The sequence below is a fragment of the Solanum stenotomum genome, chromosome 3, assembly GCF_019186545.1.
Source record: "Solanum stenotomum isolate F172 chromosome 3, ASM1918654v1, whole genome shotgun sequence".
NCBI classification, from domain to species: Eukaryota; Viridiplantae; Streptophyta; class Magnoliopsida; order Solanales; family Solanaceae; genus Solanum; species Solanum stenotomum.
The window spans coordinates 11,463,338-11,479,307 of NC_064284.1; the positions used below are offsets into that span (position 1 = coordinate 11,463,338).

The window sequence follows — 15,970 nt, forward strand, 5'->3', positions numbered from 1 at the left end:
TATATGATGGCACTAACTCATGGAATACTTTTTTTAAAATCAATTTCATTTGTATATATGTTTGTTTTTGTAATGGAATATGAAATCTTAGAGCACATGTTTCATTTTGTTTGGCATATTACTGAGTTTGATTAATGTATATTTTTTTTTGATAAAAAAAAAAATAATTTTATTTAATTACTTTAAAGAATTTAGAAAAAACACACAAGTTTCCTCCTGAACATTCATCGAAATATCAAGGACATATGTTATTCCATTGACGTGATAGAGAAAGTATATTTCATCCTCTTTGAGAGGGTCAAGAGCCAAAAATGAAACTCCTTTTTTATTAATCAATATTTTTTTTTTTTTAATTTTTAGATGGCTTAATATACTTCATAATAAATCTGTAGATTAGTTAACCATGTCTAAGATCTTTTTAAATTTATGTAAGATAAAAAAAAATAAAATAGGTGTACAATGAATACACATTTACTATGAAAAATATAGCTCTTCGTTGAGGTTACCTAACCAAACTCTTTGGATTGTTCAAAAAATCTTAAAATCTAAAAAATATTTCTAATATGCTAAATGTTTGAAAATCAACGTGTTGTGCTATAGTCAATTTTCTATCAAACTATTTACTTAATGCTTAGAAGATACTTATCAAGAGTCACTTTGAAGAGACTCGTGTGTAATAACAAGGGACACTTAGATAAATATTTATTCCTAACTAAGTTATGAATGAAATATCATTGACTTCAAATAGAATAACCGGTTGGAGACATATTGATAACATTTAATGTTTATTATGTGAAGTCCAATGAAAGTTTAGTTATATGTCTTCATATGCATCTTTTCCATGTAAGTTTGGAGAATTGTGTCTACTAACAAGATATCACCTTTAGAATATGAATTGACAAAAAATGTTGTAGTAGATATTAACATATTCTGAAGGAAATAATCAAATTGGTGAATTTTAGAAATTGTTTCCCGCCAAAAGAATATACTATATATGGCTAGGAAAGAACATCAAAAAAATCATAAATGAAGAGCCAAAACATTGATAAAAAATCGATCAATCAAATATTTGAGCAAAAATAATGATAATGCTAAAAATATTTGATAAAGTATCAGCTATCAAGAAAATTTTAAAAAGTAAATTTGTGATAATCTTGAATTGCCAAAAAGAGAATAATATATTTTTTTCATCGAGAATTAAAAGAATATGATATAAGAGGTATGCATAAATGTGTGTGAACACAGTAAATTTTTCTTTTGAAAATGAGGAGAATGAAAAAAAGGGAGATAGAAAAAGAAAAACATATGTGAACACACAAAACGTTGAAAATTTTATCCCATAAATAAAGTCTAAAATCTAAAAACGTTACAATTCAAATTTATCTCCATCTGTCATGTTTTATAACGTAAAACTCCATTTCAAAACTCTTTCTCAATTATCTACAAAACTCTTATCTTAAAACATAGTAAACTAAAATAAATTACATCCCATTAATGTGTGTGAACACAAATGATTTTTTCTTTTAAAAACGAGAAAATACAGAAAATAAAGACGAAAAAAATATATATATGAACACACAATATTAAAAAATTCAACCCATAAATAAAAGTCTAAAACCTTAAAAGTTATAATCCAAATTTAATTCTATTCTCTATGTTTTTATAATGTAAAACTATACTACAATGTTGTGACATGTAATACCCAATTTGCCCTTCTTAGGATAAAATGTCCGTTACTGTTTGGACTTCTGTTAGTGATTGGATCAAAATTACTCATTTTAGTTAATTAAAGGTTAAATATGTTTAGCCCGTTATTAGAGGGACCAAATTTGAAATAAACTTATAACTTAGGGACTAAAACCGTCATTTGTCCTTAGTTTTTTTTTCCTCTCCCGGGTATATATAAGAGAGCACAGTCCATTTTAATTCCTCTCAGTCTGAGAGCATTGAAATTATCGCTCAGAAAAAAAACCATGGCAAACCACTCTGACGAGGCGGCAGCGAATGCAGAGGCGGCGGCGGCGACTGCTCAGCCGACTGTGAACGATCATCTCCTCCAGCAGCAGCTGTTTTGGGCAGCTCAGCTTCAAGAGATCAAACAGATAAGAGATTTTAGGGTCCACAGTCTTCCCATTTCCCGAGTCAAGAAGATCATGAAATCGGACAAGGATGTCCATATGATTTCTGCTGAAGCGCCTATTCTGATTGCTAAGGCATGTGAGCTCTTTATTCAGGAGCTCACCCATCGTTCCTGGCTTAACGCCCAGGAATACCAGCGTCGGACTCTGAAAAAGACCGACTTCATCACGGTGCTTAGGGAGACTGAACTCTTTGATTTCCTTGTGGACGCCATTTCTATGGATGAGACCGAGGAAGAAGTTACTGGTTTTGTGCCTGGCATGCTGGGCAACATACCAAGTGGTATCCCGTACTGTTACTCACCAATGGGACCTCCTGCTCCCCCAATTGGACCTCCTGCTCCATCAATGGGACCACCTGCTGCACCCCGGGGAATCATGGGAAGGCGTGCTATGCCTTGGGTTGCACCCTCAGTGCACGTCCCGCCTCCGTTGTACCCGCGGCAGTCCGGTTGGCATGCTGCTGGCGGTAATCCCTATGCTACTGGAGGGAGCAGTGGACAGGGTAACGGTGATCCTCAAAGGTAACTTTGTCATTTCCTTAATTCACTACTAGGGTTAGAAGAAAATGAATTAATTTGTCAAGTCGAATTGCTTTTTTCCATTTTTGTTAAAGGTGGCAACTTTTTTTTAAAATTTTTTTTTATTTCTTTCTGAGAAGCGACAAAGGGATCGTTTCCCCATGAGTGGTTTGTCTCCATGGAAAAAAGTTTCCACCCATGGGGTTTGTAACTGCAATTTTTTTGTTCTTTGCTTTATTTTCACTCTATCAGATAGTAGCTACAAACATTTTTGCATTTTATATGTTTGCCTTCTTGCATTTAGGGTAATCTTAACTAAATTTGAGTAAAGTACTTGTATAATTTTGTGCATTCTCTCTTTACTTATAAAAACAATTTTTTTCTGCACTCTCTCATTGATGTTGCAACATGGAGATAGGAGTTACAGGTACAGTCTAAACTTTCATCAATCACCTCTTCTATATTTTGCATCACTGGAGAAAATGATTTGGCATATCTTGATTTTGTGGTATCTGAATTTAGAGCAATAGATTGATATGCTTTCCACATGATTGTTTGTGTTAAAGGTGGTAACTTTTTTTTTTTAATTTCTTTCTGAGAAGCGACAAAGGGAACGTTTCCCCATGAGTGGTTTGTCTCCATGGAAAAAAGTTTCCACCCATGGGGTTTGTAACTGCAATTTTTTTGTTCTTTGTTTTACTTTCACTCTATCAGATAGTAGCTACGAACATTTTTGCATTTTATATGTTTGCCTTCTTGCATTTAGGGAAATCTTAACTAGATTTGAGTAAAGTACTTGTATAATTTTGTGCATTCTCTCGCTACTTATAAAAACAATTTTTTTCTGCACTCTCTCATTGATGTTGCAACATGGAGATAGGAGTTACAGGTACAGTCTAAACTTTCATCAATCACCTCTTCTATATATTGCATCAGTGGAGAAAATGATTTGGCATATCTTGATTTTGTGGTATCTGAATTTAGAGCAATAGATTGATATGCTTTCCACATGATTGCTTGATTTCTCTATACCATAAAGGAGTTCATGATTGATTCTCTTAATCGGATTTTACAAGTTTTCTCAGAGTGGTAACTGTTATTGCCTTATTGGTGTTGATGCTAAGATGGAGCCAAAACATATGTTTCAATTGTCTTACCGATGCAATAATTATATATGCATGCATGCTTGGGATATGCCATCCATTACCATTACCTATTACCCCGAGAAACAATTGATATCTGATGTCTTTATCGGTGCTGCAATGTACATCAGTAATAATTGTTCATGCTAATGCATATTGAACACGTGGCTTGTCGGTGAAGTGGGATTATATTCGTTTCTAACCCCATTGGCTTGAGAGTATGTCTTATAGGAAAGTAAATCCAGAGTAAGTTCGAAGAACTGGGATAGTTAGATTTGGTTAGTTATAACCATTTTTTTCTCCTTTTCTGTCGTTTGCGTGAATGACCAGAAAGAGAAACCAGGACGGCTATGGTACCAGATATTTGGCACTTTGCATGAGCAGTTAGTGCGTCAACAACTTTCTCTTCACGGGAGAAGAAGCTCATCTTTATATTTCCAATATTCGTGCCAGTAGGGTTTTTTCCAGTTGTCTGGTTGGTGTTCATCTTCTGATATGTGTCATGTGCCATGCTTGTGCTCATTACTCTGAAAATTCATGTACGGCATTTTATTATTTGATAGAGAAAATGCATGGGGAAATCTGATATAGATTGTTTATAGTCTAGCTAGTTTATGGTGACTTTGTCGCAATCCTTGTGCTTTCTTTCTTTGATGCTGAACTATCATTGTAATTACCTCTATCCATTGCCCTATTTATTCCAGCCCTCTCATAAATCCCTATTCATTAATCCTCTTGTATTCATGTTATTTCACTCATTTGTGGCATGCCTTGATTTGCGTGATATGATGTTGGCATCTTAGACTTGATAAAAAAAATTGTTGGCATCTTAGCTCTTAGGTGACATGATTGCTATGATCAAATATGTAGTATCTAAAAAAAAGTTCTTACTCCACAGTTATCTATTGATGAGCTGTAGTTTCTTGATGTTGTTGTACTTGCGAGACTAAGCAGCTAATTTATCTATTTATTATTTGTTTGCTGTAGTTTCTTAATATGATTCTGTTTGAGGTACAAGACACTAATTTCTCATTCATATGGTTTGATTTATTCGTTGTTTGTACTAATTTTTCTATTTGATCTTGTTGCAGTTAAAGATCATGTTCTCTGTTGATCCAAATGCTCAGTGGCACTGGCACAACGGAAGCTCTTAGTCACTAATGCTGCAGGTCCTGTCAACTATGGATGCTTCTTATTGCTACTGTCTATGGGTACTGGCTCAACAGTATGACTTGAATCTTTTAGTCGTTTTCGGTATAAAACTGTCTAGTTTATTTGAATGCTTATGGAGTTGTGGTGTTTAGTGTAATGAACTTATCTTACTTTTCGCATAATAATCGTGTTATGTTACTTTAATCAGTTCTCCGTTGGCCCTTTAGTATTTTGACTGTTGCTCCTTGCTATAGTGGTATGATGGAGCCACCAAGGCGTATTGGTTATAGGATGATTAGTAAGCCTAGTGGGGCAGTTTGGCGTAGTGGTCAATGATGTAGGTGCGGAACTTAGTGACTTGGGTGATTATGATTCCGTCATTTATGCTATCTCAACATAACTAAATTAGCACAATTTTTTTTTGCAAAGCTTGGATGGCACAATTAGTCTAATTTGTTAGATTAAAATCTCATTGACATAGATAAATCACTGAACCATAAACATGAATGCACTCTTATACATACCACCAGCTTCAAACTCAGAACTTTAATGAGTTCTCCTGTTGTTATGCTTAAAAAGAGGAGAGATTTGGGTTATGACCCGTTGTTTGACCCATCTTGATCCATATAAACTTTGGGCGGGTTGGCTGTTGGCCTAATAATTACGTGTCATGATCTCTATTTGTGGTACATTGTTACTTATTTTTTTTGATGAAAAACACTTATTACATTTTTTAAGAACTGGAGAATGCATTTGTTCCTTCTCTTCCTTACAAGTCTTATCTAATTCTGTCATTTCTTAGTGAATGTAAAGAGATAGTAGCTTTAACATTAAGCAGTGTAGGAGGTTTGGCAAAAGACTATATTTTGCTAGTCATGTGATCACACATATGGGAAAGGATCAGATAAAAACAACAAGTTGTAACTTGAGAATTTTGAGTTCAACTTCTATTTTTTGGACAGTATCTGAGTGAAAAAGTGATTTTCACTCTGATACAAAACAATGTTCCTTCTAGTTTAGGTTAATCAGATGACACAAGTCAGAGTTCATGTTATTTTCAGCAGAATTGTAGTCTTAGACCTTGTGCAGAAGCATTGAGTAATACAATTCTCTATTCAACAGTAGCAACAACATGGCTAAGTCATTTTTATCATTCATTAAAAATTTTCACCAGTTTTTTAGTTATCAACTCAGTTCTAACTTCTTTGTCACTATGTTGGTTGAAAAGGTTGAGGTAAATATGTAAACTAAGGACTTCATACTTGAAAAAGGAGGAAAAAGAAAAACATTAGAAATAGTATTTTCAAAAAATAGGAAAGGAAGTTAGTAGATGGTGATTTGAATATTAGTATTTGCACATTCACCAAAAAAACAAGAATCAAATTCTTCAGCACTAAATTTCTTTTCTTATTTACTTGCGTTCTTTTTGTAAGAAAGTCAAAGTTAACTAAATCTGAAATAGATTTTAGATATTACAATGAAGTCAGATATGAATTCCTATCTATTCATGGAAGTATAATTACAGTCGAAAATTCAAAAAAATCTCAGGATGTGATATAAAAGACCAAAGAAAATATAAGGAAGGAAATTTAGCAAGGAAAATGAAAGTCGTATGTAACCCAATTCTCTGTTCATCAGTAGCAAAACATGGCTAAATCATATATTAGTCATTAAAACTTTACAATTGATTCTTAATCAACATCTCAGAGCTAACTTCATTGTCACTATGTTAGTCGAAAAGGTAGAGGTAAGTGAAACCTTAGGAGTTCATTCTTGAAAAAGGAGGAAAACGAAAAACCTCATAAATAGTGTTTTCCATTTGATATTCCAAAAATAGAAAATGAAGTTAGTAGATGGTGGTAAATGAAACCTAAGGAGTTCATTCTTGAAAAAGGAGGAAAACGAAAAACCTCATAAATAAAATTTTCCATTTGATATTCCAAAAATAGAAAATGAAGTTAGTAGATGGTGATCTGAATATTAGTATTTGCACCTTCAGCCAAAAACCAAGAATCAAAATCTTCAACACTAATTTTTTTTCCTTATTTACTTGTGTTTTTTTAGTAAGAAAGTCAAAGTTGACTAAATCTGAAATAGATTTTAGATATTATGATGAAGTCCATTATGAAGTTCTATCTATTGAAGGAAGTATTTATAGTCAGAAATTCACAACTTTTCTCAGGATGTAATTTAAAAGATCGAAGAAAATATAAGGCAGAAAATTTAGCAAGGGAAATTACATTTAATGTATATTGCCCAACTTTTTGTTCAGCAGTAGCAAAACATGGCTAAATCATATATCAAGTCATTAAAATTTTACACTAGATTCTTAATCATCAACTAAGTGCTATCTTCTTTGTCACTATGTAGGTTGAAAATATTAAGGTAAATGAAAACTAAGGACTTCGTTCTTGAAAAAGGAGCAAAAAGAAAAACTACATAAATACTCCATCCGTTTTAATTTGTTTGTCTATATTTCATTTTTAGTTAGTTAAAAAAGACTGTCTCTTTCCTTTATTGGCAATTCTTTAATTCTAACTTTCTACATGACATAACGGTGTTTTGATTGGCTATTTTAAGTAGCTTATAAGCTAAAGCTAAGATTCATAACTTGGGAATATCCAACGTTTGATTTTTAGCTTTTTTTTTTGTATTTTTTCAGCCTAAAAAAGAAGTGCTTAAAAGCACTTTCGTCTTTCTCAAACACCTCCAAAAATAAAAAAGAGCTTAAAATCCAAAAGCTACTTGGGTGTTCGGACCGTGGCTTATTTTAAGTAGCTTTTGGCTTTTAAGCTCTTGTTTATTTTTGGAGGTGTTTGGGAAAGACAAGAAGTGTTTTTAAGCACTTTCTTTTAGGCTGAAAAAGTACAAAAATAAGCTAAAAGCCAAAAGTAGGGTATTCCCAACTTATAGCTTTTAAGCTACTTAAAAAGAGTCAATCCAAACACCCCCTTAAAATAAGCCAATCCAAACACCCTCATAGTGGTCAATGATGTAGGTGTGGAGCTTGGTTACTAGGGTGATGACGATTCCATTAATTTCATCATTTTATGCAATCTCAACATAACTAAATTAGCACAAATCTTATTGCATGGCATAACTACTCTAATTTATTAGGTTAAAATCACATTAACATAGATAAATCACTGAATCATAATCATGGGTGCACTATATGTTTAAAAAGAAGGGAAATTTGGGTTATGACCCATCTTGACCCAAATAAACTTTGGGCGGGTTGACTCTTAACCCATAATTTCCTTGACCCATTTTGACCCTTCTGAATTTGACCCGATCTGCCTATTTTGCCAGCCCTATTATCATTTGTAGTTTATGATCATAGGTCATGATCACTGTTTGTGGTACATTATTACATTTGTAATGAATGTAGAATGCATTTGTTCCTTCTCTTCCTTACCAGTCTTATCTGCTTCTGTCATTTCTTAGTGAATGTAAAGAAATAGTAGCTTCAACATTAAGCAGTGTAGGAGGTTTTGCAAAAGACAATATTTTGTTAGTGAGATGATTGCGCAGATGGGAATGGATCAGATAAAGACAAGAAGTTGTAACTAATAGTTCTGAGTCCAACTTTTATTCTTTGGACAATATATGAGTGAACACGTGATTTTTGCTTTGATACAAAAACATTATTCCTTCTAGCTTAGGTTAATCAGAAGACACAAATCAAAGTTCATATTGTTTTCTGTAGAATTACAGTAGACCTTTAATATCTGTGTAGAAGCATTGAGTAATACAAATCTCTATTCAATAGTAGCAACAACATGGCTAAATTATACTAGTCATTAAAACTTTACACCAGATTCTTCATCATCAATTCAGTGCCAACTTCATTGTCATTTGATGAAAAAGTTAAGGTAAATATAAACTACGGACTTCATTGTTGAAAAAAGAGGGAAACTAAATGTTGTTAATAGTATGTCAATTTGATATTTAAAAAATAGAAAAGGATGTTAGTAGATCGGGATCTGAATATTAGTATTTGCACCTTCACCAAAAAACCAAAAATCAAAATCTTCCAACACTAATTTTTTTTCCTTATTTACTTGCGTTCTTTTAGTAAGAAAGTCAAAGTTAACTAAATCTGACATTGATTTTAGATGAATATGAATTCCTATCCATTCAAGGAAGTATATTTATAGTCAGAAACTCAAAACTTTTCTCAGGGTGTGATATAAAGACCGAAGAAAATATAAGGAGGAAAATTTAGCAAGGAAAATTATAGTTAACGTATATAACTTAACTCTCTGTTCAGCTGTAGCAAAACATGGCTAAATCATATATGCATTGAAGTCTTACGCCAGATTCTTAATCGTCAACTCAGTGCTAACTTCATTGTCTGGTATGTTTGTTAAAAAATTTAAGGTGAATGAAAACTAAGGACTTTATTCTTGAAAAAGGAGGAAAAAGAGAACTTCATAAATAGTAGTTTCAATTTAATATTCCAAAAATAGAAATGAAAGTTAGTAGATGGTGATCTGAATAGTAGTATTTGCACCTTTAAGAAAAAATCGTGAATCAAAATCTTTTAACACTAAATATTTTTTGCTTATTTAGTTGCGTTCTTTTGGTCAGAAAGTCAAAGTTATCTAAATCTAAAATAGATTTTAGATATTAAGATCAAGTCAAATATGAATTCCTATCTATTCAAGGATGTACAATTATAGTTAGAAATTCAAAACTTTTCTTAGGATGTTGACAAGACAAAAGAAAATTTAGCAAGGAAAATTACAATTACTGCATATAGCCCAAAATAATATTTTTAAAAATTATACTCTCCAAATTTAAGTATTTTAAAAATTAACTATGGTAAGGGTTTGAACTCTACTAACCCCCTCCCCCAACTGTAAAAGGTCTATATAAAGGGCCAAGCCAAACCTGAAAAAAATACTTTACATGCAGAAAAACAAAGCCTTCTCTTTTTTCTGAAAATTTGTTTTTCCAACCAAAATTGCACATTTCTTTAGGGTTCGATCAACACTATGTATAGCTAGAAGCAAAAGAAAGAATTATTTTTTTTGGGTGGAAATTCAATGATGACTCACTCTATGCGGTTCACCTTTCCTTCCTTTTGCAGGTAAAACTACTTTTAATCAAATGCTTCCATGTTGTTTCATTCATGGCTTCATTGGGATTGCTGTAACTGTTAATCTGCCGTTGTTCTTGTGAGTATGATGATTTATGCTTTGGTATATATTTACATGTTATATATATGCATACGTGTGGATGTATGTGATCATTTATATATAACCTTTTTTTTTCTTTTAAATCTGTGTTGCTAGATGACTATGGAGTTCTAGGAATTTAGTTATCTTGCTTAATTCATCTCGAATACTTTTGGTTTTTAATGCTTTGATTGTGAGATTCTGTTCTGGATTTTGTGGATAATGTTTTTACAAATTAAAAAAGTACCTTTTTTGAAGTGTCTGATAAGAAATTCTGTAAGGAAGTAGATTTTTAGAATCATAAATTGGTATCTATCAATTATCAATTTAAAATGATTTAATAATGAAGATTTAGGATGTCTCTTTTAGCTGGTTAATTTTACTCTAGTTTCAGACAAAATAATTAATATAGAGAATTTTTTTTGACAAAGCAATTATACAGAGAATTCATATAGCCAACCCTAACTCATTTGGTTTGAGGCTTTCCCCTTCTCCCTCCCTCAAAAATAGAAATGTTGGGGTTGTCTTGTTATAAGGATCTAAGTGTCATGACCCGCCACTTTGTCATATAAGTTAGGCATTAAAATAAGGGGGGAAGAATCTAGAGTCGTGGAGAGGTTTGGAGAAGACTCTAGAACGCCCTAGAAGATTTCTTGGAAGGCTTTGGAATTCTTGAGACTTGTAGAGAATTCTCGAAGAGGGACTAACTTGTAAATATGCAAGGACTTGTGTAACAATTTTTATTTACACTTTAGCCCCTTGGATTGTAGCATAAATAGAGGGGCTCTCATTTGTAAACCAAGCAAAGTTGTAAGCAATCTTCCAAAGCAATACAATGCCTTTTTTTTTAACTCTCTTGGGTCTTTCTTCGTTCTCTTAGCAATCTAAGTTTGAAAAGGCTTACTTGAGCTTACAAGATCGTGAAAGAGTCATGAGTAAGTTGTCGAGTGCCGCACAGAGCCTTATAGTTGAAGTATAAGTCCGTGACATAAGGCTCTTTAACATGACACTTTGGTGAAAGTGGTTATGGAGATTTGGCATAGATGTTAATGCTTTTTGGAGAAGGGTGATTGTAGAGATGTATGAGGCCTTTGAGGTGGGTTGAAATGCTTCACTCCCTATCGATTGTGGACGACGGAGGATTATTTTAAAGGGATGGGAAGAGTTCAATGAGAATACATCTTTTCGAGTGGGTTAGGGGAGTGTGGTGAGTTTTTGGGATCAGAGATGGTGTGGGAACAATACTTTGAGTCTCACTTTCCCTAACATGTATAGAATTTCTTGCCAAAAAAGGATGTCGATTATCCAATTATGGAGTTAACAAGGGGGAGAAGTGTTGTGGGATATGAGGTTTTGTAAAAACTTACAAGATTGGGAAGTTGGAGAATAACAAAAAATTATGATGGGTTGGGTTGCCAGGATGCTTGGAAATGGGAGGGGGGGGGGGGGGGGGGGGNGGGGGGGCAGCGTCTTTTCTGTTTAGGAAAAGAGTAAAACATAGTCTGAAAAGGTCACATACTGACAGTGACACTGGGAAAGGACAATCAGTACATTCAGCTATAGATGAGGATGAAACATTTTTGTATGATTGATAGATATGCTCAATATGATTAAGAAGACGGCATATTGTGCTTTAAGCTTTGATAACAGTGCTTCTGAATTTAAGTTGTCGATCTCAACATGTAAATGTGGTTCTGTTTGAGATGACAAATTGGCTTCAACATTTTTATCAGTTCCATTAACACCTTTTAAAGGACTGCTAGTTCCTTCTGCAACAGGTTTGCTTGCTGCCATTTTTTCCCCTTCTTAAAAAAGAAATGGCAGCGAGCAAACCTGTAGCAGAAAGAACTAGCATTCCTTTAAAAGGTGTCGATGGAAATGATAATCATGTTGAAGCCAGTTTGTGATCTCAAACAGAACCACATTTCTATTTTGAGATCGACAACTTAAATTTAGAAGCACTGGGTATAAAAAGGGAATCACAATTTCGGCGATCCATTTGGGAGACAGATGTTTGATACTCCGCGTAAACAATCGTGCTCTCCTTTCCTTGCTGGGTTGCTTAATCAGCGAAGTAGGAATTAAAGAGTTTTTGACATGAAATTGCTGGTTTTAATTTAGGCCTGTTGAAATTCTCAAGCTTGAGTTTCACTTGTTCGGCTAGTAGACATCCTTATCTTGTGACTTTATTGGATTTTACATGGTAAATGTTTTTGCCACATGAAGCTAGGGAAGAAAGACTAGTCAAGAAAGAATTTGAGGAGATAACAACAGAAGCATTTGCTCCTGCTACAGCAATACATGGTATGCTATTGATTTCATTCTTATATATCTTCACAACTTATTTAATCTGGTTTCCTTTTTCGTACTGCCCATGGCCATTTGCATTTTGGTGTTGTGCTTTGAACTGCCTTTGAGCATCTTTTTGCTGATTGTTATGTACAAGATTCAGGAGGAGAGTATGTGAATGGTAGTGAAAAAGTCATCAAAAGTGAACCTGCTAATTCAGGAGATACACCATCCCTTAATGCAGTCATCTATCTATTCATGTTTGATGGAGACCGATGGCTGAGATTTCTAGTAACACCTTGTTTAATTATGATTCCCTCTGTCATTTTGGTGGATTGCATTATTGCAATATTCTTACTATTTGATGTGGTCTTGGATAAGAATCAAGTTATTTGAATGAAAAACAAGAAAATAATGCGGAGGCGAAAAATACAAAGATCAAAGACTAGAATCGAAATTCGAGAAATAAATCCCCAAATCTCCCAAGTAATTACTAAAAATCCTAATTGATTGTAGTAGACCTAATTAGTATATTACGGTTTATCATATTTACTAGCAGATTCAATTCGAGATCTTAGATGAAAATGATCTAGACTCCCTAATTGAACAATTAAAGACAATTATTTGTTATGATTCTAAGAACCATAAAAATCAAGTAAAGAATATAATCTTACCTCTTAAAAGAATCGTTTTTGTAAGGTTATATGATAAATACCAAGTAGTGTACTTGATTAAAAAAATCCCCGGTAGTGTAACTGTGAAGAGAAGAATCTCTCAATAATATTGATAACAATGTTGTGTCCGAAAAACTAGAAGAAGAACTCTATATACTGTGCACCCCTCTCCTAGACATCATGAGATCTGAATTCTAATTTTATGGAAATAATAAGTAGTAAAACATAACTAGAAAATGTTAAGCTAAGGAAAAGTTAAACTAGGAAAACATTTAAAATTAATGTCACACTTTTCAAAACTACCCAACAAAATAAGGAAGTGGCAATTCTTGGACCAAAAACCGCCAAATTTCAGCTCTTTTGGGCATAATTTCCAGACCTTTTGGGAGTGTAATTCATCCCACTTGGGCTTGCTTTTCAGTTCCTTTTGGGCTCCATATGCACCTCAATCTATCAATAATAAACACTTGCCCATTTGGTCTCTTCTTCTCGAGCTTGGACTTGCACCATGAAATGTGTGTGCTTAGCACACTCGTAGTCACAATTCTTGGGATCCTCTTCCACAATGAGCATCTTTTTGATTTTCCATTGAAGGTCAGAAACATTGTCTTGCATCTCACCATCTCTTTAACTTTCCAAACTTCATTAAGTCCTAATAGAGGTGTGCCGGTTTGCCACCATGAATGCTATCAGTTCTCTATGAATATTAATCAATACTGGCTTGTAAAGTGTTCGAGTTTATATGTGTTTTGAGTTTACAGCTGAAGATGCATGCATTTTTTAATATTCTTTTCATCCATTTTTTTTTTAAAAATTCTTTTCATCCAACTTTTGCATTTAATAAGATGTTATAAAGGGAATAATGTCTTTTCCAGGCTACCTTTAGACTTAACACTTTAACATGTTTTTGAAAATTCATTAAGATTGAAGTGAAGTGCTGATTACTTTGTAACTCAGATGTTGAAAAGAAAAACTCATGTACACCTGATTAAGATTAAAAAAAAATGGTGGCTCTAATTTGTTAAAATAAGCATCTTGGATTCACACTTGACCCTCAATAACTTATTTTTCATACTTGGATCAAATATAACTATGTTACAAGTTTAGTGCCCGTGAAGCAGGAGATTCCAATGATGGCACTGTTTCTTCAAATCTAAAGTTAATGAGTATGTTTTCTTATTGCAGATGTCCTTGAATAATTATGAGGTATGATTTGTTCGAAATAGATGAATCCATTGGTTAGTAAGATCTCTTTGTTATACTTCTTTTCATCAAAGCAACTGGCTGATTTCCATCAACTTATATGTATGCAAACATTCTGTTAGGTTTCTCTTTGTAAATAAGATATATTGATTCTTTGGTTTATAATCTAAGAGGACGATATCATATGGGAAAAGGAGCACTAATTTTTTCGTGAAGCGAGACCTGCATTTGCATTGTTTTTTTGAGAGTTCTAATCCTTTCATCATCTGGACACCATGTGAAGCAGCACTTACATTACATTGCTGGTACTAAGTTCCATTTTTCAATCACCTGACCACCCTGGTCGTTCTTTACTAGAGTGATTTCAGGCATATTGCTTAGTTGGAGAATTTAGTCCGCTCTATGCTAAGTACTTGTACTTGGCTGAGATTCTCTTTGTTTCCCATTTTGTGTATTCCTTATTTCTCTCGTTGAATCTAGACCTCCTTTATATCTGTGCTGATCAGATTTTAATGTTTTGACATCTGGATGGAAACAAGTTACTACTGCTTATGGCCTGAATCCAGGAGATGATTGTCTTTTTCAACTTGTAGATCAGCGGAACCATATACTTTTGATGTACGCAAAATCTGAAAGTCCATAAGTAAGATGCCAAAAGAATTACTTGGAGCTGTTTACAGTGGCCAGAGTAATGAAAAAGGAGCTATATCAGTTCCTCATTAATTGTTTTTGAACACTTAGGATATGATGGCACTAACTCTTGGGATATTCGGTGAATACTTTTTCTTAATCAAGATGATGAATTTGTTTTTTCTATTTCAGTTTTTTTTTTAATGATAGACTGATTTAATATTTGATTAATTCGAAAAATATGAAGTAAAGTCTAGCTATCATCTAGAAACTAATTCTCGTGTATTTGTCGAATCCTTTTGAAACCTATATATGGTCTTCAAAGATCAAAAACAAGTTTATTTTCAGGAGGTGTGTTTTAAATATATTGCATGTTAATTATGTTATTACAAAAATACAGATGAAGTTTGTCATGTTTGTGTAATGGAATCTGAGATGTTAGAGCAAATGTTTCATTTATGTTATAACATGAAAGTTAATATGCTTAGTGCCTATTGTAGTCTAATCCATTTTAATTCGTAAGATTAGATAACAATGATTCAAATACTTGATAAATGAATAGGTTTTTCACGGAATGTATGATATAAATACTATTTATGAGGATATTTGATATCTCAATCAAGTCTGAATTATTTGTGTTTTCTAAAATAATTAAGTTGATGTGTTAATACTTGAGGTCATCATTAAGGGTGTGTTTGGTATGAACGGAAAATGTTTTCCTGGAAAACAAGTAGATTTTTGATTTATTTTTTCATGTTTGGTTGGCGAGTAGAAAATATTTTCCGGAAAGGTCTTTTAATGTTTGATTTATGAATGAAAAATGTTTTTGAGAAATATCTTTTATTACTAGAGTAGAAAATAATTTTTGAAATTGAAAATATTTTTTAAGAACAAACGTAATTATTATTTTTTTTTGGGGGGGGGAGGGTTGGGGTGGGGGGCTAGCGCAAGGGAGGGGGGGCGAGGGTAGGGGTGAAAAAATAAAAATTTGAAGTTGAAAATATTTTTTAAAAAATAAACTTAATTTTTTTTTTGGGGGGG

General features: G+C 33.2%; 1 protein-coding gene across 7 annotated transcripts; it reads left to right on the forward strand.

The window, feature by feature from the left end:
- The first annotated feature begins 1,945 nt into the window (after positions 1-1,945).
- Positions 1,946-15,170, forward strand: LOC125860210 (nuclear transcription factor Y subunit C-1-like). 7 transcript variants are annotated; one of them, XM_049540130.1, is made up of 5 exons: positions 1,946-2,662; positions 4,893-4,947; positions 4,989-5,026; positions 10,046-10,133; positions 14,282-15,170. In XM_049540130.1, exons 1-2 carry the CDS (start codon positions 1,974-1,976, stop codon positions 4,894-4,896), a joined length of 693 nt encoding a protein of 230 aa, XP_049396087.1. In that variant the 5' UTR covers positions 1,946-1,973; the 3' UTR covers positions 4,897-4,947; positions 4,989-5,026; positions 10,046-10,133; positions 14,282-15,170. The 7 variants fall into 7 exon arrangements, with proteins under 7 accessions (XP_049396087.1, XP_049396083.1, XP_049396085.1 ...); XM_049540126.1 differs by adding an exon at positions 12,360-12,437 and having other exon boundaries at positions 4,893-5,012; positions 14,839-14,878; XM_049540128.1 differs by lacking the exon at positions 14,282-15,170 and adding exons at positions 12,360-12,437; positions 12,586-12,622 and having other exon boundaries at positions 4,893-5,026.
- The last annotated feature ends 800 nt before the right edge of the window (positions 15,171-15,970 follow it).

Excerpts from the sequence above, each read along its gene's own strand:
- LOC125860210 (XM_049540124.1), top strand. The coding sequence starts at position 1,974 with ATGGCAAACCACTCTGACGAGGCGGCAGCGAATGCAGAGGCGGCGGCG.